This window comes from Mustela lutreola, chromosome 3, assembly GCF_030435805.1.
Source record: "Mustela lutreola isolate mMusLut2 chromosome 3, mMusLut2.pri, whole genome shotgun sequence".
Classification (NCBI taxonomy): domain Eukaryota; kingdom Metazoa; phylum Chordata; class Mammalia; order Carnivora; family Mustelidae; genus Mustela; species Mustela lutreola.
This window is the reverse complement of record NC_081292.1, coordinates 106,232,451-106,256,157: the sequence shown is the minus strand read 5'-3', so window position 1 is coordinate 106,256,157 and position 23,707 is coordinate 106,232,451. Positions and strand designations below refer to the sequence as shown.

At 43.2% G+C, this 23,707-nt stretch overlaps 1 protein-coding gene across 5 annotated transcripts in view; it reads right to left on the bottom strand.

Moving 5' to 3' along the window:
- Positions 1 to 23,707, bottom strand: part of CLASP1 (cytoplasmic linker associated protein 1) — a 271,575-nt gene that overhangs the window by 25,276 nt on the left and 222,592 nt on the right. For 4 of the 5 annotated variants that reach the window (XM_059166604.1, XM_059166606.1, XM_059166607.1 and 1 more), the window contains 6 exons: positions 19,171 to 19,314; positions 18,070 to 18,176; positions 9,445 to 9,595; positions 5,141 to 5,387; positions 2,430 to 2,620; positions 542 to 670 (listed from right to left, as the gene is read on the bottom strand). In XM_059166604.1, coding sequence (XP_059022587.1) covers positions 542 to 670; positions 2,430 to 2,620; positions 5,141 to 5,387; positions 9,445 to 9,595; positions 18,070 to 18,176; positions 19,171 to 19,314 — 969 coding nt within the window. Of the gene's footprint in view, positions 1 to 541; positions 671 to 2,429; positions 2,621 to 5,140; positions 5,388 to 9,444; positions 9,596 to 14,076; positions 14,194 to 18,069; positions 18,177 to 19,170; positions 19,315 to 23,707 lie in introns of all 5 variants that reach the window. The other variant, XM_059166603.1, reaches the window with a different exon arrangement.

The following is a 23,707-nucleotide window of genomic DNA, read 5'->3' as shown; positions in this document are numbered from 1 at the left end:
TTTAATTCTCATAAGAAATTGTGGCCGTATCCACCTCTATCTGACACACAAGGGCACTGAGGCTTGGAAGCCGAAAGAACCTGTGTGAAGTTATGGAGTAAGGAAGAGCTACTTCTAGCACTCGCCCATCTGCGTCTCCGAAGCCAACCCTGATCTCCCAACACCAGTCTAGTAGGTGCTGACTGCCACCAGGAAATGGCAGAGCTTTATACCCCTTCTTTTGACCGCAGCAATGGGAACCAGTGACTTGAGAAATCCCTCAGGGAAAGGTCAGTGGAACAGGTCAGTTTCTGCACAGGTGGAAAAGGAGTCGGGAACCTACCAAGTGGCACCAGGCCCTCGGCTGCCCCAGGCTCAGCCGTCACACCAGCAGTGGGATTTTCACCCTGTGTCATGGCCCCGGGGACAAGCTCAATGGGAGCAACTCCCTGTCCTACGCCTGTCTTAGGCTGCACAGTGAGCCACACTCCTCTCTTTCCACATCCTCACTGTACCCCCAGACCCATCTGTTCAGCACTCTGAGGCCAGAGGCTTGGCTCACCTCCTTATGGGAATCTTTATGGGCTTCCAGAGTCTTCATAATGGTCAGCTCGGCGTAGTTTTTAAATCTTGCTGGCTGGTTCCTCAGAATTTCTCGTAAAACCCTCAGTGCTAGTGCTCGGATGGAATGCTGGAGTACAAGAGGAAAGGAAGACATTAGCAAATGCTACCCAGCACTTCAATGAGCCTGCCAGCTAGCAGCGCCAGGCAGGGCCAGGCACCCAGCCCTGGGCTTCCCTGGCACCTCGCTGGCACCCTGACAGGTCACACCACTTACGTGGCCCAGGCTGAGGGGCCGGCTCCATGAGATAGGCGCAGGCCCAGCACTTAGAGGGATATGATGAAGGTTTCTGGAATGAGCCAAATAAGGACCAAATGAGACCAAATGAGGACGATACATCTAAGTTCATTATCCATCTCTTATGGGGGGATTTCCAGATTTCCTGAGGCTCACATATACAAAAGGCAAATGACCCTTCTGTAAAATGTATACAAGAGCAGGTGAAAAGCATCTAACCATTTCGTCAACACAACCTGTAAGACTATGGACTGAGAGAGTCGCAGCCCTGTGGTTACTCCCGACCTTCTGTGTGATGAGATCACGGGGAAAGGGAATGTGCATATGCCTCGAGCTGTCTGCGGCCTGAGTCTCACCACTTGGAGGAAAGCCATTTCAAACAGACTCCTAATCTCAGTAAAAGAAAATGGGGTTTACACCAAACAGAGCCAAAAAGTACATCCTGATCCTCCGCCGCTCATCTGTACAGTTCACACACGGACCCACCATCCACCTGCCCTCTCGGCGACATCACTTTAGCTCCCAAAAAAGCCCGACTAAGCAGACAGGCCTCAGCAGCCAATACTCGGCTGCAGGGAAGTTAATTCAGCCCTTTCGTCACTGTCCTTCTACTAGCATACCAACCCATTAACACCAAGCATCAGAAAGAAATCAGTCACCACGACACTCCGCAGCCCATGTGCACCCGTCTCCCAACAAAGTCACCACCAACAGGGCCCTGAGCATGACCTGTACCAGGGGTCGTGTTGAGCCTCCACCGAATCCACCCAGTCCTGGCCCTGAGCTCTTCACCACACCTACTGCATTGCTGTTTCCGCCAGCCTACACAAAGCCCGGTACAGAGATGGACTTTCACTTCTAGAGTGTAATTCAGACAATTCCCAATGTTTACTGCTGTCTCCATGTAAGGGACCAGCACACAGATGGGAGAGGGCAGGGCCCCGACTAGGCAGCTCCCTCCTGGCAGTCATCTACGTGGTGCCATGGGCGGGTTACAGACCTGGCACGGGACAAATGCCTTGTGGGCCATGTTTAAATGTCACAGGGTGAAGAGGGTTTTTTGTTTTAAAAATAATAAAGAAGATAATAGAAACTAATCCACACTTTCAGAACTAGCTGCTTGACCAATGAAGACCACTGTAATTGCTCACATATGCAGGGCTGAACCTACACAGAATTTCATGGAAGGCAGCATCTAGCAGGGTCTTTTAAAAAATGAACTTGTCTCCTTATCAATTAACATATGAAACTTAACATTCATACAGAAGAAAGCTCATTGTAAAAAAAATTCCATGCTAACAAAGTCGTAAGAAATTCTATATAAGACAAAGTAACCTGAAGCAGGAACACGTTTCCCTCAGGTCCTATAATCCTGATTACAATAAAAACCTGCATCTAATAATCTAGGAACGGGGCCTCTGACCAAAACATGACCTCACGAACTGCTGCTCAGAAGATATCTGAACAATGTTTTGATGTAAACAGTAGGCACAACACAGAAAGTAAAGCTGACGCCACACTCAAGGAGAACAGGACGCCATAGCCTGTCCCCTGGGAAGGGGGGAAGCATAAGATGAGGAAGGTGCCTCACGTCTTTGTCCCCAAGCGTCTCCAGCAGCAAGAGCAGGATGGTCTTGAAGTGCTCCTCCCACACGCCCAGGCTGTCCTCGCGCGTGATCTTGAGCAGCTCCAGCAGGGCGCCTTTCCGCTCCTCCACTCGCTCGTTGTGGTTGGACAGCTCTTTCAGAAGGTCAGCCACCAAGTCCGAATGGTCAATGGGCACTGGGGAGACACCGAAACAAGTCACATCCCAAGTCCCATCCCAAGGGAAACCCCGGCGGTGGACGTGCCGCTGGGGTTGCTCAGATCCCCTCCGCCGGCTTCCCGCTCTCCCAGAGGCAGCTCCTCGTCCCTGCTGCCAGGCCTTCCACCCTGAACCACCTCACTCTTCGCTTTCTGCAGGCCGCCTCCCCAGCTATGAAGACAGAGATGTGTGAACAGGCGGCAAGTACTGACAGCAGTGTCTTTACACTTCCTTACCATCTTTTGCCCTCTCCTATTTCAGACAAACAGAGGGAGCCATCTAATAATCTCTCCTCAATGGTCTTCTTTCCCCCAAGTCTACCCCCACTGCAGGAGCCCTAAGTCAGGCCGCTGCCTGATAGTCCCCCCTCCCCCCCTGCTGCCACATACACCAGAGCACGCACATCTGATCACCTCAGGGCCCTCCTCACATCACATCTGGTCCTCTCACATCTCTTCCCTGCCCAAATGTCCAGAGCTTAGTAACCAGCAGAGCAAACAGATACTAGTCAAGATGTTTAGACTATTCATGGACTGTCTAGTCACAGATCGCCAAGATCACTTAGCAAAATTACTTGCAGGACTTTAACCAAAAAAGACATCCTTCCTCTTCCCATGTTCTTTCAAGACCTCAACTCTGAACATTCCCTTTCAATAGAAAGGATGAAAATGCAAAGACAAATCATTAGAAATGACTTAAATTTGATTTTGCATATATATATCTCTTAAGGCATCTAAGGTAAGGAAACACACACACAGGAAGTTTGAAATGTTAAAGAACTCAATCTTTCCCCCACTGCATTCTCACATTTCTCTTTGAGCCTTTCAGTATACAGTCGGTAAATAGATAACAACCAACATCCACCCCAATCTCTGTTCTATCTTAAATGAGACCTACAAATGGGTTAAGTTAAATGAGCTATCAATTCTACGAGCAGTGAAAGGAAACAGCACCCTACTCCATGAAAGCATGATTCATACTAACCATCATACCACTGGCCTATGGCCCAGGAAACACCACTGCGATTCCTTGGGAATCTCCGGAGGGGCTACCCACTGGTGATCAGCAGATAACAGCCAGGGGATGTGCCTTCAAATGACTGAAGGACTTCATTGCTATCTTCGGGTCCCATCACTAAAGCCATTGCAAGAGCACTGGCTTTCCTCCTCCTCCTTTTTTTTTTCTTCTTCTCTTTTAAGCAAGCTCTACACCCACCATGGGGCTTGAACTCACGACCCTGAGATTAAGAGCTGCACACTAAGCTGACTGAGCCAGGGAGTCAGCCAGGTGCCCCCCAGTCCTCCTTCTTATGTGTCCCCATTGAAACCAGCATCTGCGCTAGTGTGGCACCCCCCCTTTCCAGGGGCATTGTGATAAGTCTGTTTCCCCTGACAGATCTTGAATTCTCTGAGGCCAGGGACTGTGTCTCATCTGCCACCTTGTCCCCAGCAAGCTACAAACTTCATGACACACAGTGAATGCTAACTGTTTAGACTTCTAATTTAGGGTTCTGATTTAATTCTCCATTCAAAATAAAAACACAAAACAAACGTCTTAAGAACAGAGCGGATACATATAACCTCAAAAAAATGACTATGAAGTGAACATGACAATCAGGTGAAAAGGAAATAATTAAGCTCCTGATAAAAACACCATCATACCATCGCATACTTCACTCACTTATTACTCAATCATGGACACTGGTCTTAACACAAATGTGAGACAGCAAAACAAGACAGCAGACTAGTTCTGTTCTTTACCAAGTATAGTTGGGACAAGTAATTTAACCTTTCCAAACCCTTAGTTTCCTGATCTGTGAAATGGGAATAAGCCCTCTATCTCATTAGCCATATAGGTAAAACACTGAGTTCAGCAGCAAGCACGTGGTACAGGAGCTCAGTATATGCTAGCTTGCTTTGCTCCAAACCAGAAGACAGAAGTCAACCCAAAGCAGCTTCAGGTAGACCTGGTTAAAACGCTGGTGACAGAAGAAGAGAGCCTCTCAGTGGTCGTACTTCCATACAGGATCCTACTTCCATAGCTCAGGGCTGGGAGAGTGCACAGCAGGGCCCTCTGCCCCCCAATAGTAGTAGCTAACTGCTACTGCCCTCGTGCTTCTAATCTCCGGCTTCTTCAAGCCCTGGCTCCACCGCAGAGCCCTCCCTCATAGGCACAGCTGACCTGCCTTCACCACAGTGGGACAGCTCCAAGTTTAGGTCAGCTGTGTGACTCCTACTTCACAACTGCCTCTGTGAGAAGGCTGTAAGTTTCCGGAGGGCAGACCCCATGCCTACTTCTGCTCACGGCTGTGCCTTCCATGGCTAACTAAGCACAAGGTAGGAGCTCAGTGAGGAGCTGCTGAGTGAGCAACTAACCAGAACAGACCCCGTAGGTCCTGTAGGCCTGGAGCTGCTCTGACAAGAGGAGAGAGCCCCACAGAAAGCACTTTTGGATTGGGGTCCAAGGGGGGGGTGAGAATCACGCAAAGAAAGACGAACCATCTCGAAGCTGCTCCATGTCATCATCAAACACGGCCTCCTTCAGGGCTGTCTTGTCATAGGTGTTGATGGTGTCGGAGTAGGGGTACGGATTGTAGTCTCGCACCCGGGGCCCTGGGAAGGCACGGGGAGGCTGGGTGTTGAGGAGGGACGTCTTGTTATCCAGAGCTGTTCTGCCTCCCTCCACCACATCGCTGCCGCCCCGGCCTTCAGTGGCAGGCGAGGCAACTCCACCATCACGGGACACCTGCAGCACAGCACATGGTCATTTCCTGTTGAGGACTTTCAACAAACTCTTCCTTCCACTTTTCAGAATATTAGGAGAGTCAGATTTCGCACGTGAATTCTGGCCACCAACCAAAGGATAGTTACTAGGATCTTAATCTGCAAACATCTAATTCATAAACAACCTTAGCAGGAACCCAACAATGAAACCCCTTCATTCACTCATTTACACGTAAAGTGTGTTTTACTTTGTACTTGGTGAAGACTTTTACTCGAACATTTCTCCAGGAATCCGGTGTGCCGGCACTGCTGCCCACCATTTCTTCATGAACAGCAGGGATTCCTCAGCAAAGCCCTGACACACCAAGCTAGTGCTTCCCTGATTACCACCACAGATCTAAAGCAGCCCAACCCTCCAGGATATCCTTGCATGTATCCCCCCCCAAAGCCAAACAACACTTACTAATCTTTAGCACTGGAGAACTTTTTAGCTGGGAGGCACGTCACCCCCTGGACACCTGTGACTCTCAGCTGGGCTTTATGCTGGGTCAAAGAAAAGGCTTTGTGGCTATTTCCTGAAACTTTTTCTTCCTAACATATACTGAGACTTGTCCTTAACAAATCAAACCCCTGAGGCCTTTGGCCCTTGTTCCTGATGACCCCCTCTCTCCCAGGGGGTCCTTTCTCCGAGGAGCCCCGGCCTGTCTGGTTTCCTTTGCAGGGCGTCACTGTAACACAACTAGCATGGACAGACCACCAGGAACAAAACCTCACTCTCCTCACCCCTGCCATCGGACTGTGTGACGATGCTGGAGCTGTCTCCAGGAGGCGGGACACACTGGGGACTCCTGTGGCACATGTCTGACTTTTGCTTCTGACAAGATACAGCACCTTATGCTTAAGCATTTTTTTAAAAAACTGTGGCAAAAAAGCCAGTTTAAAATTGTGGCAAAACATACATAGATCATTTTAATCATTTATATCATAGGTGTACAATGCAATAACATTAAAGACAGTCACAATGCTGTATAACCATGACGACTACATTATCTGTTAGGCAAACCTTCTGGTCTTCCCAAACCAAAATTCTGCACCTATTAAACAATAACTCCCTGCCCTCTCTGGCCCGGGTCACCTCTATTCTACTTTCTGTCTCTGAATCTGACTACTCGAGGTACCTCATGGAAGTGGACTCATACAGTATCTGCGTACGTCACTATGTCACTTCGCCTAATCAAGGTCCATTCATGTTGTAACATGTCAATATCACTTTCCTTTTTATGGCTGAATAATACTCCACGGGACGCATCTATCACATTCTGCTTATCCATTTATCTGTTGGATATTTGGCTGCTTCTCCATCATCTGGTTACTGTGAATGATACTATTATAGACACTGTGGTACAAATATCTGTTCCAGTCCCTTGTTTTCTTTTGAACATACACCTAGTGGAACTGCTGGGATGCATCTGGTTTTTAACACCATCAAAAAAGATGTCCTACTAACTGTTAAGATGTAAAAAGGATATACAACACATGGGTAGAGCTGAATAAAATAAGACTTTGGGCTTTCTTCATGATAGGGAAATGATTCATGGATGATTTAATTTTTTTCTCCTTGTAACTCTCTTCTCAAAGTAAAACACATATTATTATTATAACGAAAGAACTTAGAAACAGAGAAAGGATTCAAAAAACTTCAGACATTTTCAAAATAAAGCTAAACCATCCTAATTCTAATCACTTTTAACAAAAAGTAAAACGAAAGATCTTACTTTTTAAACTTGTGTATTATCCCGGTCCTTGTCTTCTCGCAGATTGTACCAGATGGGAATCACTGAGTACACACAACCATATATTTTGCTTTCCTCGCACTATAAGAATGTCTCACATAAATAGTGTTTGTAATCACAATGTTTACTCATACCACTATTTCCATTTGTGTTCTAGTAAGATTTACTCAACTATTCCCCTTCTGTTTTTTAATATTTCTGGCTTTTGTTACAGATAATGCTGAGACAAATTGCACTGTATATAATAACTTCCTTTCCTTTTGCTGAGTTTCTCATCTAGCTTAGATTGCCAGAAGTTAGATTTCTAGGTAAAGGATAAGAAACTTAAAATCACTTAAGCTGAGGGGTGCCTGGGTGGTTCCGCTGGTTAAGTGTCTGACTCTTGGTTTTGGCTCAGGTCATTATCTTAGTTAGGGTCATGAGATCAAGCCTCATGTTGGGTTCCAAGCTAAGTGTGGAGAATGCTTAAGATTCTCTCTCCCTGTGCCTTCACCCCCTAACACCACCCCCTACCACCACTCACACGCTCTGTCTCTCTTTAAGATACGTATGTGTGTATATATTTATGTGTATCAATATCACTTAGGCTAAATGTAATTTATTAAGCTCCAAAGCAACTATATCAAGTTCCCGTGCCACCAATATTATACTAGTTCCCTATATCCTTTCTCGCATTAAATATTTTAATTTCTCTTTGAAATGAAGTGGAACAATTTAGACATAAAATGGAACCTCAAAGGGTTTACTGTATTTCTGTCATCACTCCCAAGGATGGGCTTCCTCCCACATGTTGAATGTTTTCATCTCTGCTTTGGGAACCATTTTCCCAGTGGATCTGACTTTCATCCTTACGGATGTCTGTCTTATTAGACTGAGGCACTTATCAGGCCAAAAAGACATACCGATTCCCAAATCTTTCACGCTTAATGCATTTTTATATCCCCTCCAGCTTCTTCGCTAACACTCTGGTCATCAAGCAGCTAAGAGGCTGAATTTTGAACCTGCTCAATAATTCAATTTCCACTTTATCATATTTAATGCAGATAGAAAAAAAAATCCAGTGGAGCCCTTTCACTCCACATCTCTTTGGCTAGAATGTCCTTCCCAAAAGTTTCCCTTAAATTCCCAGATACCACACTATCCCGGCGTCCCACACAATAACCTATAGCTTTTCTTCCAACTCCTTTTCTTCCGTCTTTCCCTTAGTGTTGCTGCACCTTAGGATTTTGTCCTTACCCTTTAATGGGTCGCTTTCACTCACTTTTTAGTTATCATCAAGCAACTAGTCAATGCCTCTCAAATCTCTATCCCCAGCCTGAACAGCCAACCGAAACTCCAGACTGCTTTCTGCAAAGGCCTACGGGATATGCATGCTTAGATATTCCACAGGTCCCTCAAGTTACATGTATTCAAAACTGAATTCATTATGTTCTAAAGGGACTGACAAATGTTTTTCCTCTCTTTCTAGAATATTAACTCCCTCAACTTCCCCAGCACTTTAGAGTCCTAGGCAGAGACTTCAGACTCTAGTATTTCAGCGCTGTCCTACCCAACCCTACGTCTTCCAGAGTCATCCTCCATCTCAAAGTAACAGCATTCTTTCTAAAATATAAGTGTGACCATGCCATTTCCCTGGTTAAAAACCCTATAAAGACTCTCTAGTGACCTCAGAGTACAGTTAAGACACTGGCAGAAAAGTCCCCTGGGTGTCAATGCCCTTCCTGAGCCAACCGCTGCAGCCTCTTCCCCAAACCTTGCCACCAACAAGACACACCCGCTCTTTCTACTTCAGCCACCTGCAAAGGGAAATCATGCCAAACACAAGGGCCCCTTCCTATCCGTCCAAACTCCCTCTGACCCTTTGCTTCACGCAGCTCCGAGGATCCCATTGACCTTTCCTGAGCACCAAGACTGCCCCAGTGTATCTCTCCAGTGCTGAGCCCTGACTACTTCCCGCCACACCACAATTTCCCACTGATCTGCCTGCCTCTGCGTGAGACTAGAGCTCCCAGAAAGCCATGCTGGTGTCCGATTCTGACCTATTATTTTGATCATGTCACAAGAACAAAAATATGTCCAGGATAAACAAAATCAAACTGGGGAGAAAAAGATAGTTTACATTTTTCACAGACAGCTGAGGGTTACTCAAAATTTTATAAAGTTGCCTTGGGCCTCTTAAAATAGTATTATTCTAACTACAAGATACAGTTCAGTATTCACAGTGGCCAATCTTCAGAATTACCACTTAATTGAAGTATCGTTCTCTGCTGGCCTGGGGATACTTACAATATCACATTCCTTCTTGCCATCTCGTTTAATTGGCTCATTCAGATCCTCTTGGCTTCGAAAACTAAATTTTTCAATGGCTTCTGTAACTCCACGCAGAGAACTATAAATTTCTTCAGAGTTCAGGTTCTCTGTATCATACTCCAGCATGCTAAAGATCAAAAACAGTGTATTTCTTAAATTGAAACATATGAACAAATATGAGCTATGGGCATAAATTACTTCCAATGGTTTATGGAGTAAGATGTGATTATTGTTTTGTATCTTTAGGTGACTTGGAATGAAAAGGAGACACCTTCTGTTAGGGCACCACCACTGGACAATTGTTCTTTGTCAACCCAGGCCCCAAATGCACTACATCGGCACTCGGTAAGAACCAGTGGGGAACAGCAATAACCACGAGAATGCAACAACTCAAAGGGTGACAACTGGTGACAATGCACGAGGTAATGAAAGTGGAAAAATAACTTTCATATCTTGAAGATGGAAACAAGGAGTCTGGTTGTTACTGGTCTCAAATGTACAAACAGATTATGAGGAACAGGCATTTCAAACTAAAGCTAGTATTACAAGCCAGTTTCAGAGGAGCAAAGCAAATGACCTCATAAAGACGGGGTTATGCTTGGTATTAGAAACTTGTGAAATAAAACTCTACATTCCAAAACAATTCCAAATCAGATCCACCCTACCGGAGGGCTCCCGACCATCTCTCCTGCCATCTAACCCAGGCGCTTGCTGTGAATACCAACTCTTCCAACATGCTTATGTTTATGTGTTTTAGAATAAAAACACCTTTTATAGAAGAGTCACATTCCTAGATGGATGTCTGCAAGTATTTCAAAAAGCAAGAAATATTTGTCCCTTACAGAAAAGTGATGTTAACTCTTGTTCCTTCAGTGGCTACACAGAGCAAAACACGAAACAGAGAAAAAGTCCCCAAGAGCCTTTGGGTGTAAAGCAGTGTGTCGATAAGTAGGATTTAGAGATCCGAAAAGTATGCTGAACAGGTCCTGAGAACAAAATCCACCACGGTCCCTCACTGAGAATATCACAGACAAGTAGAGGACAAAGCATAGTATAAAGCAAGACAAGAAGCAACAGTTGACCGAGGACAAGTTAAAAAAAAAAAAAAAAACCTGTGTTAGTTTAAGTATCACTTGTTTTAAGAAAATGTCAAAAGAAGATCAGGTGAGTCAGTCTGATGGAACTTACAGGAAGTCTTAAGCTATCCTGAGGATGGCTCGGGGACACTCAAAGTCCTTGGCTGTACATAAGCAAGCATTTAACAACACTATAAAGACTAAAGAAAAGCACTCTTGCCATCTTCAAGAGAAGGAACTGAACCCAGACACCTGCAGGCAGGAACCTCTCTTCTGGGCAACAGCCAATCCTGTACGTTCTCAAAAGAGGTTAAGTCTCCTGTAACTTAAAAACAAGTAATACTTACTAAGCCTGCACCCCACCTTTTCTTCTCTTTTTTAAAAGGTTTGGGTAGATGAGCAAGACAAGATTTGCACAGTTCTCCCTTGGGTGTAGCCAGACCTCTACTGGCTGAGGCTGTAATGATCCAAGTGTTTTCCAAGGCTGACCAGGTTCTGCTGGGGCACAGCATCTGAACTCGCCCTTCAGAGATGGAAGCTATTTACCTATAATTTCAACACTCGCCCAGATAGCACCCATTCTTCTTCTGTGATGAATGAAAGAAAATCCATGCTCCATCTGTACTTGGAGAGTTCACAAAAATACACGCCAACTCAAAGACTGGCTCTGGCATCAAACACAAAAGAAATGTGAATGAACACGTTCACAGCTAAAATTCCATGTGTATACTGACAGGAGGTGGAATAAAACACTTGAACAGAATTCAAGAGATTTCAACCCCTGCTAAGTTCATAAGGTTATCTGTCCATAAAGGCAACATCCCTTTAATGTGAAGAAAGCATGAGAAGCACTGCAGCTCCCGGACCCGCCTTTCTAGAACAACACAATGCCAGCTTATGTGGGAACAAAGGCATTTATACATCTGGCCAGTACACTATTTTTTATATATAAAAACAGAATATGATTCGAAAAAAAATATGCATACGAGATGGAAAAAGATGCCTTAAAATACTTTTAATCACAACAACCAAAAATAACAGCATAGCCCATGCAAAAGGAAAGGAAAAAAAAAAACAAAACCCGGAAAGAATGACAGATGGACAAGAGGAAGTCTGGCAGAACGTTCAGCTTTTTAAGGGATGTCACAATATTATTTTCCATATGTCGCTTCAGATAACGTTAGCTTTCACATAATTCATCTCATTTTTCGTAACCTGAGTGGTCTTAAAATATGTCACTTTGGTTCACACAACTTTAGCATTACAGTAGCCCTTTTCAAAATAATAAAAGGATCCTAATTAATGTCCAGTTAATGTTCCTCCCTCTTACTTTCAATTAACAATGAGGAATACACGTGCATGACCCAGTGTAACCAGTGGTGACACTTCCTTTGGACTCACTAGCTTGAGGTCTGAAGTATCTCCTTGGTACGAAGCTAAAACCGTGAGCTCCAGGTGAGAGATAGCGTCGTTTTTTTTTCTAATAGGAAACAGGTAATGCTACGTTCTTTGCTAGTTTAATGTCCTGGCATTTGCTTTTTTTCCCAAATCAGTGCTCATGAGCCCTCATGTTTTAGGGGGAAAAAGGAAATTCCTATGAAAGCAGTCACTGGGGATCACCGATGCCATGCTCCCAGGCAGCAGAACGTAAGGGAGCACAGCAAGAGGGATGCGGCGACTTTACCTGTCGGAAGAGGCTTGCTTAGGGACACCCCGGTCTGTCACTTGCCCCCATACTGTTTTGCTTTAGCTCAGAGACATAAACCTTTAGGTTAAAGGCCAGCTCCTGGCCTTCTATAAACACTGCAATTAGATCCCAGAAAGATTTCCTTAGAATTTAGGAAGAGTTGCTCAAGCAGGCAATAGTCACCGACCCAAGGTCAGGCCACGTTACTCAATACTGAGGCAGAAGAGGGCTCTGGACTTCCCCTGTTGTAATGGGTCCATATCGTGGATGGGGAGGTGCATGAGGTCAGCTCTCCAAGAATGGAGACAGTTGAGACAGGAAGTTTGCCTTCTAAGATTTTCCACTTTGTCATTTCATAGGGAAAAGATACCAGAAACGGAATTAGGATATATTCATTCCTTGTTAGGCAATCAATACGGTTCTGGCAGAAAGCAAGAGACAAAGATTTCCTCTTATTTGTAGGTAACTGATGGGTTTTTCTAAATGTAAAAGTCTCTTGTTAATGTTCTTTCCCTGCAATGGTCAACAGAAGTTATAGGTACTTATTAGCATTAGCAGTGTTACAGTGCATGTGTGAAAGATGATTCTGGAAATGAGGTGCCCACCAGAAGGGGATCCTGATGGCTGGATGGGAAAGAGTGGCTGGTGGTGAGGCTTGGTGCCCGTTAGGGCATGCAGACAGGTCAGTGTACTGGAACACAGTCAATAAATGGGACTTCTACTTTGAAGCATGGCTAACCTTAAAAAAAAAAGTTTGCTTTATTAACATTGACGACAGCAGCTGTCACATTGTTGCTGTGTCCTTGCCCTAACCTTGTGTATCTAGAAACAGTCTTTACAGGATTCTCTGTACACTTGAGAAGCTACTTTTAAAGCTGTAAGAGTTTCGAAAGAAAGATGTTGTTAAAACATGTGGTTGACTTTGTTAATAATGCACAGCTTCCCTGAGTTGAGGACACAAAATTAGGAATGTAAATCTGTGCAAAAGCTATCTATGAGGCATTCAGAATTAACGGAGCTTTTTCAGTTCTGTTTTTACTCTAACCTATCAGCAGGTACAAACTCCTCTTACACAGCACAAAGACAGCTGGCCTGCCCCATGCTCTGCTCATGCGATGGCAGCCTTCTAGGGAAGGGGGCCTTGGACCTTTAGACCTTCGTAATAAGGCCTAAGGGACCCTCACACAGACATCTGTAGAAATCCGTGGCCCCTACTTTGTCCCACCAATTTGCCATCTGTTTTAAATCTTCTAGACTCATTAACCTCATCACCTACAACCAGGGGCTTGTGAGAATACCGACTGCTCTCCTGCCTAGAGGCAGGGCACACCAATGAGACGCAGCAGTGAATGCACTTCTTGGGCCTCCCTTCAGGATCTGTGTCCTCTGACTCTTGCCACATGGCAGTACATCATGCAAGAAATCAGTCCCTATCATAAATGGCAGGACTGAATGCAACACAGATGGTCTGGGAAAGAGCAGGTCTCATTTGCTTCTCAGTGGGTATGCCTTGTCCTCCTGAGAAGAACACGAAGGAAATCGTCCCCTGTGGCCTGCCTTGACTTCAGGGCATTGCCCCAGCGCCTTTATGGGGACTCAGCTCTGCCTGGGCCTGTTACAGTAGGTGCCGCTGGATTTGGGCTGCTGGCGAAATGGTCACCTGTCCCTGTGACACAGCAGGAGCTGTACTCATGCAGGCCGACAGAGCTCATGCACCTGCTCACACTTCTCACCAAGGCTCTACTCCTGCTCATCTAAGCCAAAGGCTTTCGGAAGACCTGAGACGACCCTGGAAATGCAATAATATTGTGACACCTCAGACAAGGTAAACAGGTAGCTTGTTACCTGGGAGAGTAAGAGCGCCTGAGAGTCTTGTGGGAGGGAGCGGTGGGAATGGAGTTGGGCTGAGAAAAGGGAGGTGGGTGCTTCGAAAGGCCATCAGCACTCCAACCCCACAACCGACTGCAGTGATCAGAAGAGGAGAGTCAGAGAGAGACAAAACAAGGCAACGGGGAGGGGAGATAGGAGGGGACTGGGAGACGCAACGTCCAATGTGTCTTCCAATCTCCTCTTTCCTTGACCAAGCTCTGTCAAAGCTGACTGGAGCAAAATTTATACTTCACCATACAGAGAAAATGCACAAAGTTTGTTTTACAGTTTGGCCCTCAATAAAGCTGCATTATTCCTTCCCATCTCAATCATGTGTTACATTTTTAAATCATGAGACTCCAAGTGTAAGAGTGTGTGAGTGTGTATTTGTGTGTGTCCACACTGGGAAGGATACCATGAGTACTTCCATACAAATATGCATAACTCTTCTGACTCAGATAATGCAATCAATTGTTTTACAAAGAGCCAAAGGAGGAACGTCAGGCCTGAATTCCAACGGGATCCAAGGGACGACAGCAGGAAGACTCAGAGAACATGCCTTTCTGACCAGAGCCCTGAAGCAGGAGATGATGTGCTCCCTGAGGCCAGGACTTGATCAGAGGCTGCCACGGGCAATTTCCTTATGAAAAAGTAACAGCACCACCAGAGGGCTAGAGCGCCAGGTCTCCGAAAAGCCCCAATTCCCTGCTCACATCACCTAGTACGAGAAATAAAACTCATCTGAGAACACCAGCATCCTTCCTCACTCCATAAATGTCACTCAGAAGCCTGGGCCTACAGAGACCTGGGCAGACACTTCTAACAGCTGCTACAATTCAGAAGGGCCACAGCCACTGCGAGAAGCATGAGCCAACCGGGCAGGAAATGTGACCTGAGGCCCGGGGTGGAGTTGTGGCATCAGAGACCACATTCTCAGGGAGCAGCACTGCCTGAGGCCAGCCATCATCCTGGTCCCATGAGCTTGTCTCTGCCAAAGACAGCTGTGGTCTCTTCTTGTGAGGTCAGTAAGTGTGGAGATGAGAGGTCACCACGGCATCCGAGGGCCCACAGACCTTCTCTGAGTCCCACACTGAGTTGGGGTGAGGTAACGGGAGGAAATCGGGCAGCCATCTAGGCTGGAGCTCTGCTGACAGGTAGCATAAGCAGATGTACCACCATCTCCCACTGCTGATGGGAGGCTGGTCTCCCAGTTAATCCCCACTTCGCTTCTATGGAAAATCTTGACCCTCCAATGCAATGGATTGTAAAATCCACCTAAAATCACCCTTTATTAATAGGGGGAACAGGTGATCTATTTAGTGTCATTCTGCTCTATAACACATTTGCCAAGAATGCATAGCAGATGGGGGCGAGAACTGTCTACTTTCTGATCTCAAAAGGAATGGATATCATGCGATTTCTGAAGCCCCTTGCAACTCTTGTGTTTCATTTAACACAAATCACACTGGGTAAAATGAGCTAAAAAATACACATGTGTTTAATGATGAGAAATCTCCTCTCTAAATACCCAGTAGTATTTGTTTACTAGCTGGGAATAAGGAGTAATTCTTCCCTCACACACACACAAAGCAATTAATGGGATGCTCTAAAAAGGTTTAACATGCTATGATTTTCTCTAAGATTATTGGGTTGATAAAAACAACTTCCTCCCTAGGGTTCATTTTTACTATCAAATTAGATTTGCTTATCATTTTAGAATATTTCCTTATTAACACACCACAATTTGAGTGTAGAGTTTCTGGACTATAAAAACACTAGTTCGTTTTGATGCCAAAAAATTAGATTGAAAAGAGACAATTGGTAACAACTTTTCCCCTTAAGAATAAAAAATTAACATATGTTTAAGATGATTTGAAAGAATGACAGCTCACAGAATGTAAATGCTTCAAGAACACTGATGAGAAAAACCTCTGAGATTATATGTGGTGGCACTTGTCTATCATCTCCTCAGGAATGGGGTAGTAACATACTCCATTCTCCTATCTAGTACAAGAGTTCATAGCTTTTTTAACTTTCCTGGTGAAAGTATGTGGCCTACTTGAATACTCCCACTGATATAATGACAGGAGGCAATTCTTCCTACTTCTGGACGGTTTTAGTTGTGAGAAAAATCACTTCTCCTGAGTTTAATTAAGTTGTTGACTAAGGCCATTTGGGTAGATATGCCGTGACTGAGGGCACATTCGTTTAAAAAATAAAAAGAGACCATAAAATTAAATAATTCCCTAAAGCCAAATTTGTTGGCAAGAAAACAGGTCACACTTGGCCTTATTCTTGAAAATGGTATTAATATTAATAAACCTCTTCTTTTCTTCTATTGACCAGTAACCCTGACAGTAAAAGTTAAGACCAGGCCAACTAAAAATAAATGGTGATTGGAAAAATAAATTTTTTAATAATCTGGGGATCAAGTGAAAATTAATACTGAGCTAATTCTTAGCACTGATGGATTATGCTAGTGGTCTCCACCAGTCTTTTCCTTAGACTAGCAGCACAGAGAGTAATAAAAGTCTTGAGTTTTACCTTTTGCTTATTACTTAAAGAATGTGCCACACTAATAATGAAATAACCAAAAGATAAGAAATACAAACTGTATATTATGGAAGAGTAGATTTCTCAATTAATGGTGCAGAAGTATTACTTCTAGTCAAAAGCAACTATTTACAGAGCATTCAAGTTTTCCACAAAATCCTTCCCCTGCCTTTCACCCCAAGAAAGAGAACTCTGATTTTACTGTTAACATTGGACCCTATAAAGTATATACTTTAGATACAGTTATTAACCCAAAAAACAATAGTTCGTTGAGCCTCAGTCACACTTATTTTTCATTCGCTTCTGATCTCAACTATCTAATTATAATAGCCTGCTAACAGCCTCATAACACAGACCAAACTTGGAGACGTGACATCATTCTATCCAAATATATAGTACCAATGGGATTTAGGACTAGAAATAAGGCAATATAAGCAGTAGCATACTGTAAGTATACAACATATTTTGTTTTACCAATAGAAAAACACTTTAGACATGTTCCAAATATTTATATGACAAATTGAAGAACTGAAAAGAACTTTATTGGTAAGAATGGATGATTTTGGGAAACTTGATCATTTAAAAATCTAAAATAAATTTAAAGGCATTTATATTTTCTTATCATCTTGGTGTCAACAACCCTTAAGACACAGCCGCTTGATCCCTGTAGCCAGGAATCGCAAAGCTCTGGACTTCTGGTAAACAAACATAGCATGTATGACCCTCACAGGTCCGGGGACTAAGAAGTCTGGCCTTTAGGGCCACTACTCTATGTGAGGCCGCTCCAAAACATGCCAGGGGGTCACCTGCAGAGACTTCCAAGGGCTGTGGGTAGATGGGGAAGTTTAAAGATTCCGAGACAAAGCATTTTTGTTATTTTAAGTCACAGTCTCAGACTCTATAAACCAATGTTTGCATGGACCCCATGGAAGTCTGAAAGTGCTCATCCAATTTTAGCTCTCAGGTTCTTAATACTTCTCCAGAGCAGCAGTCTGCTTCAGACGTGAGCCCATGATGACAGCAACTATGCCTGGAACAGCTGCGTGGTTGGAGAACTACCGCAGGCTATGTGTGGACTATTTTATTTAGACGACAAATACCTTCAGGTGTTCCTAGCACTTACAGACTAGGTGATGAATTTCTAAATGGTTTGTATATGCAACAGTAATAAACGTAAATATAGCTTTAAAATTTTAAGATACTAGGGAGTGCTCAGAGCTGGAAGAATCTCTGAGAACATTCAGCACAAACTGGCCATTTTGCCATACACAGTTAAGATCTGGGTGAGGACTAGAAACCCATGGTCTCCTAATACCCACCCATTTTTTGGTATTAAGCTTGGTCTAAAGTCCTAGAAATAGGCTGGACAGACACTTGGGTGCTTTGGTTTCTTCACGTTTGTTGAAATGGCATTACCTGGGAGATAGGCCCCCATGGGAACAGTTGGTGGGTGAGGTCAGGGGGCTGGTCCTGCTGCTGGTGTGTCGGGAGGGAGTTCGGCCAATTGTATTGCTCGGAGAGCCCTTGTGTGAAAAAGAATAAGCATCATTTATTTGAGAGCTAAACACAGATTACAGCGCCCCCTTTCCCTTAGGTTTACTTTTCTTCTTCCATTTTTTGTTTTTTTTAAAGACTGATTGATTGATTGATTGATTTTAGAGAGCAAGAACATGAGCAGGAGGGGCAGAGGGAGAGGAAAAGAGAGAATCCCAAGCGGACTCATGACCATTACATCACGACCTGAATGAAACCCAGTCAGATGCTCAACCGACTGTGCCACTCGGGTGTACCCCCCTTAGCTTTTTAACCCACATGTAAATAAAAGAGCAAAGGTGGCACAATTGGGGTAACTTTTTTTTTTTTTAAAGGAATCATTAAGGCCAACTTTAAGTGCAAATACTTCCAAAATGGCTGTCACATAGGGGTTTCTGAAGCTGAATGACTGATGTCAGCTGTGCTAGAGTGACAGACACAAACTGAGCACTTCCACCTTTACATACAAAGAAAGTAAGTAATTATATGTAATTTACATACAAAGAAAGTAACTAATGAATAAAGGAGTCAGTGAACAAGTAAAAATTAACTGATTAAAGAACCTCATGTACGGGCGCCTAGGTGGCTCAGTGGGTTAAGCCGCTGCCTTCGGCTCAGGTCATGATCTCAGGGTCCTGGGATCGAGTCCCGCATCGGGCTCTCTGCTCAGCAGGGAGCCTGCTTCCTTCTCTCTCTCTCTGCCTGCCTCAGTGTACTTGTAATTTCTCTCTGTCAAATAAATAAATAAAATCTTTAAAAAAAAAAAAAGAACCTCATGTACGAAAAAAGCCATATTTAAATACTAAGTTCATTCATTCCCTGGGAACACTGCAGTATCAGACACGGCCCCCACCCTCCAGATGCCCACAGTCTACTAAAAGAGAACAAGAAAGCTGGCCCTTTTCTCAGGGCATGTCCAGACCAGGGATTAGCAGAGGTCATGATCGGTACAGAGGTAGGTACCAATTGTGACCGAGCACTCACCACACTGGTGTTACTAGCATTCTTGAGGTGGTTATGCAGGAGTTTGGTGGCACCATCCTGGAATGTTTTTGGCAAGGCACCAAGTAACATGGTAAATTCAGGAGTGTTCAATTCAAACAGAGAGATCAGCACAATTTGTGCTGCCTGGAAAAAGAACGCTTGATTAATTTATGTAACAGACAATTGCATATTTTGGTCAAAACTTTCATTAAACTTGTTTTATAAAAATGTTTTGTAGGAGTAAAATAAATGAAAAAACAAAACAAAGAGGACACCTTTGTCATAAAAACACAAACAAAAGGCATCTGGAGAAAATAAGATCATCAATTATAAATAGCCTGATTTCAATCTGGAAAATAGGCCCCAGTTTCATCTTCACACCCTGGCCCTGGGTTTTCACAGCATGCCCGTAATAAACGACTCTTCCTGTGTCATCCAGCACTAGGCACAAAGCTGGTAAACCCATAAATGAAACAATTCAAGAGCGTGAAAAGGCTGATGATGGTTCACTCTAAGTCAGAACCAGACAGATGGGGCTCCAAGCGCATCCTGGGAGAACAAGGCTCTATAAGAGCTGCCAAGGGGTTATCTGAGCAGCCACTTTTCCTCAAGCCTGCTCCGAGGGACTGAGACATTTTAGAAAAAGAGTTTAAATAATACACCCAAAAAACTCCCACTTTTAGACCTATGAAGAGAGGAGACAGTCCATGGGAAGCAAACCAGACTTCTACCTTACAAATGAAAAAGTACTCTTCTATGTTTTGGGAAATGCTCTACTTATCTTTATTAATTCAGACAATATATTGCAGGACTGTTGATGGTCCCTGAGGCAGTGAGAAGGGAAAGCAGTTAGCTGAAGCGACGGTAGCCCAATGAGACTCAGGTTTCTCCAGCCAGTTATGGGCTTTCTATGGTACTAAACAGCAGCAGGCACTCTGAAATTTAAAAAATGCCTGAGGACTCAGTTCCAAGGGTTTTGATTTAGAAAAGCCATGCCAGAGAAAACTTCAGTAAATAATGGCATTTCTTACAAATTTCTGAGAGTCAGAAGAAAGAAAAACACATTATGAACATCTCCTGACTGAAAGGATACATTTATCTGTCCACAACACTCTTATTTAAGGATTGCAGTAATTATTCTGAGTATTTTTTCCCCATGATATAAGGTATTACAAAAGATATATTCACTTAGAAATGCTCTGGAAACAAACACCACAAAATATTTCAATGCTTTCACAATGTTAAAATTAATTCTGGATCCAGGTAAGGCAAAACTATTATTTTTGTCTGGAGAAGGAAAAAAAAAGAAAATCCAGAGACTCAAATGTATTTAACCAAAAATAAAAATTGATCATGAACTTTAAAATATCAGAAGAATATTTTTTACGGCATCAAAAACTACTTTTTAGACATATCAAAAACATTGATTAAGCATAGCATTGGGCAAAAGTATCTTCCTTTTTCCCCTTGATCTCCAAATATAGTCATAAGTAGTCTTTCCAACCAATTTAAATCCCAAGGGGCCTGTGTGCTTTCATGACAGAGGCAAAACACCTTGTTTCTGATGGTGTTAAAATATATATTTTTACATTTCATGATTGAAACATTCTTAAGTTATCTGAAGGAATCTGCTTCACCACCAATGTAATATATATTAACATGATCTGTATATTTGTAGAGAAGCAAATTCCAAAATGCATGCAAGATAATCTGTGCATTTAAAAAAGCATTTTATTAGATGTTAGGGGAAAAAATGCACACAGAAAAAACTGCACTTCAAAGAGACAGAAAGAAACAGACTTGAGTTTTAGCAGGGAGAAAAAATATTCCCAATTTAGTAAGAAAGTTTAGGGACTTCTTTTTAAATGATTGACGATGACATTTGAAAATTATATAATGTTTCAGTATATTTTTGAATAGTATATTTTTATGTGAAATGTGCCACTGTCTTTACTTAGAAAACTACATTTCTTCCCAGAATGACAGGATATCTAAAACCACAAATTAACTTGAGGTTTTTCATGAAGCAAATTATAAAATTAGTGGGATCTTTTAGGAACAAGAGGGCTGCCTAGAAATTGTGCTAATTCATGGCTATGTGCTATTAATGACTCTTAGTCACGCGGGAAAAGAAGTACAGCGGACTTTAACTTCTGGCCCACTAAAGAAACTTCTCTTTCAATGATCTTAATGTTGAATTTTGATAAAAAATCGAACATAAAGACAGGGAATTTTGAAAATATAGCTAATTGGAAAGATGGCACATTTGCTGTGACTTATACATATAAATGAATATAATTTATTTTTACATTTTCCAAAATACAAAAGATTTTTATACAGTCTTCAAAAGTCACCCTTTGGTTTAACACTGTTTTCAATGTAAAACCTTTTCTAATGACATCCAAACTCCAGAAACAGAGTATGACTGAAATATGTTCTTTTAAAAATATTTCATGTCAGGGCGCTGGGGTGGCTCAGTGGTTTAAGCCTCTGCCTTTGGCTCAGGTCATGATCTCAAGGTCCTGGGATCAAGCCCCACACTGGGCTCTCTGCTCAGCAGGGAGCCTGCTTTCCCCCTCCCCATCTGCCTGCCTCTCTGCCTACTTGTGATCTCTTTCTCTCTGTCAAATATGTAAAATCTTTAAAAAATATACTTTATATCACAGTTTTAAAAGGAACGAGACTGTTACAGTCCTGAGATATTTTTATCTACGATCCTCTGTGTTAGTGAGAAGTCGGACTACTAGAATCCAAGCAAGGAAGAGAACTGGGTTATCATCACCATCAATACACCCTTTTGTAAGGTAATAATTCCAAATACAGGGCCGAGTTGGAGATATTAGTTTAAAAAAGCTTGGTGCATAGCTCATGGACAATAACGAATCAAAGAGCAGAGTACGCCACTGTTCTTGTCCCATCACTAAACTCCTGCCTTTCACAAGAGGCGGGGCCGGTAAGCGGCCAGAGAAAACACTCAGGGTCGCTGCTGACTTTCTAATGGACAACTCAAGGGTCACTGGCTTCCAAGATCAAATAGCAACTTATAAAGACATGATCCCTACTCATGGCCCTACAGGAGAATTTGGCAGGTGAGGGCAAAAGGTCATTTGAATCTTCCACTGTGTGGAAGAATTCCCAGGGCAATCAACTGCCTTGAAAGCATGAAAGAATTCTGTTGAGACAGGAGATCAATAAACCTTTGACAAATGCTTCTGCACTGGTATTAATTGGGGAAAACTTAAACTTGGGGAGGAGAAGCAGCTTTCTAATTTATGAAACAATTACTGCTCCTCCAGACTGTCATCAGAACTGCTTTAGAAAATCATCAAACAAAGGGTACTTCAAAACCTTCAGACATTTCTTACTGAGTATCTCTCCTTCACCATTCTGCTAAAATAGGGTAGATGTGTACACTCCATGAGGCCATTTCTTTGGGCAGGCGGTTAATCACAAAACATGTTAAAACACATTTACATGCGCATACACACATGCTCACATAGTATTATATGAACTTTAGGTTTCTTCAAAATCCTTTCAGTGTCTTGACAAGTTATCTGTATTAATCAACTGAAATGCAAACAGTGAAGTGTCTTTTTTCAAATTAGTACATAGTTTAAAATCTACCTGTTTACAATTTTCTTCCAAGTTTCCTTCTCCAGGCCCAGAGCAGGCAGCAGCTGACCTAGTGGGGAAATCCTCACCTACACGACTACGCTGGAGCGGGGACTGACAGACAGGAATGGCGGCAGGATTTAGTGAGAGAAGAAGCAAGGGCTTAAACCAGGGTTATCTGTAAGCTGTGAACGTTATTTGGCATCTTTTACAGAATCGCTGAGGTCTCTATGATCTAACAGCTAAGAACAGGCAGAATAACAACAGTAATTCACCAGTTTTGAACCTCTGTCATTTCCTAGATGCGTAATAACCACAATCCTCGCCAGCACTAGCAGCACTCTTGCCTTCTGCAACCGGAGGGTCCAAATGAGATCCAAAAGGTCAGCTTGTTTCTTGAAAGAGCCAGTCACAATTAAGTGGAGACTCAAATCCTGTTTGATGGGAAAACCCTGAGCTTTGTGGCTAGGCCACACTGCCTACCTACAATCAGACTTGAACATTTTTCAGTTAGAGGGGCAACTGGGTGGCAGAGTCAGTTAAGCATCGTCCGACCCCTGTTTTTGGCTCAGGTCATGACCTCAGGGCCATAAGATATTCTCTCTGCCCCCCCCTTAAAAATAAAATAAAATTTTTTTCAGTTCAAAATTTCAACTTTAAAAGGCTTCTATCGTCTTCCTGCTCTATGCAACAGCATCTTTATACTTTCTAGGGGTTTTTTGCCATGCTTTCAATCACCATGTTTCTCAAAACGACATTTGAGAGCTGTATCTACTATCTTCTCTGACAAAGTAGGTGCTAAATGCCAGAGAATCATATATGATAAGCAAACCCACAAGGATTCTGAATCTTGAAATATAAATATACCATTAAAAATTCTACTGCATTATCACATTCCCTTTGGTTGATGGGGGGAAAAAAATCT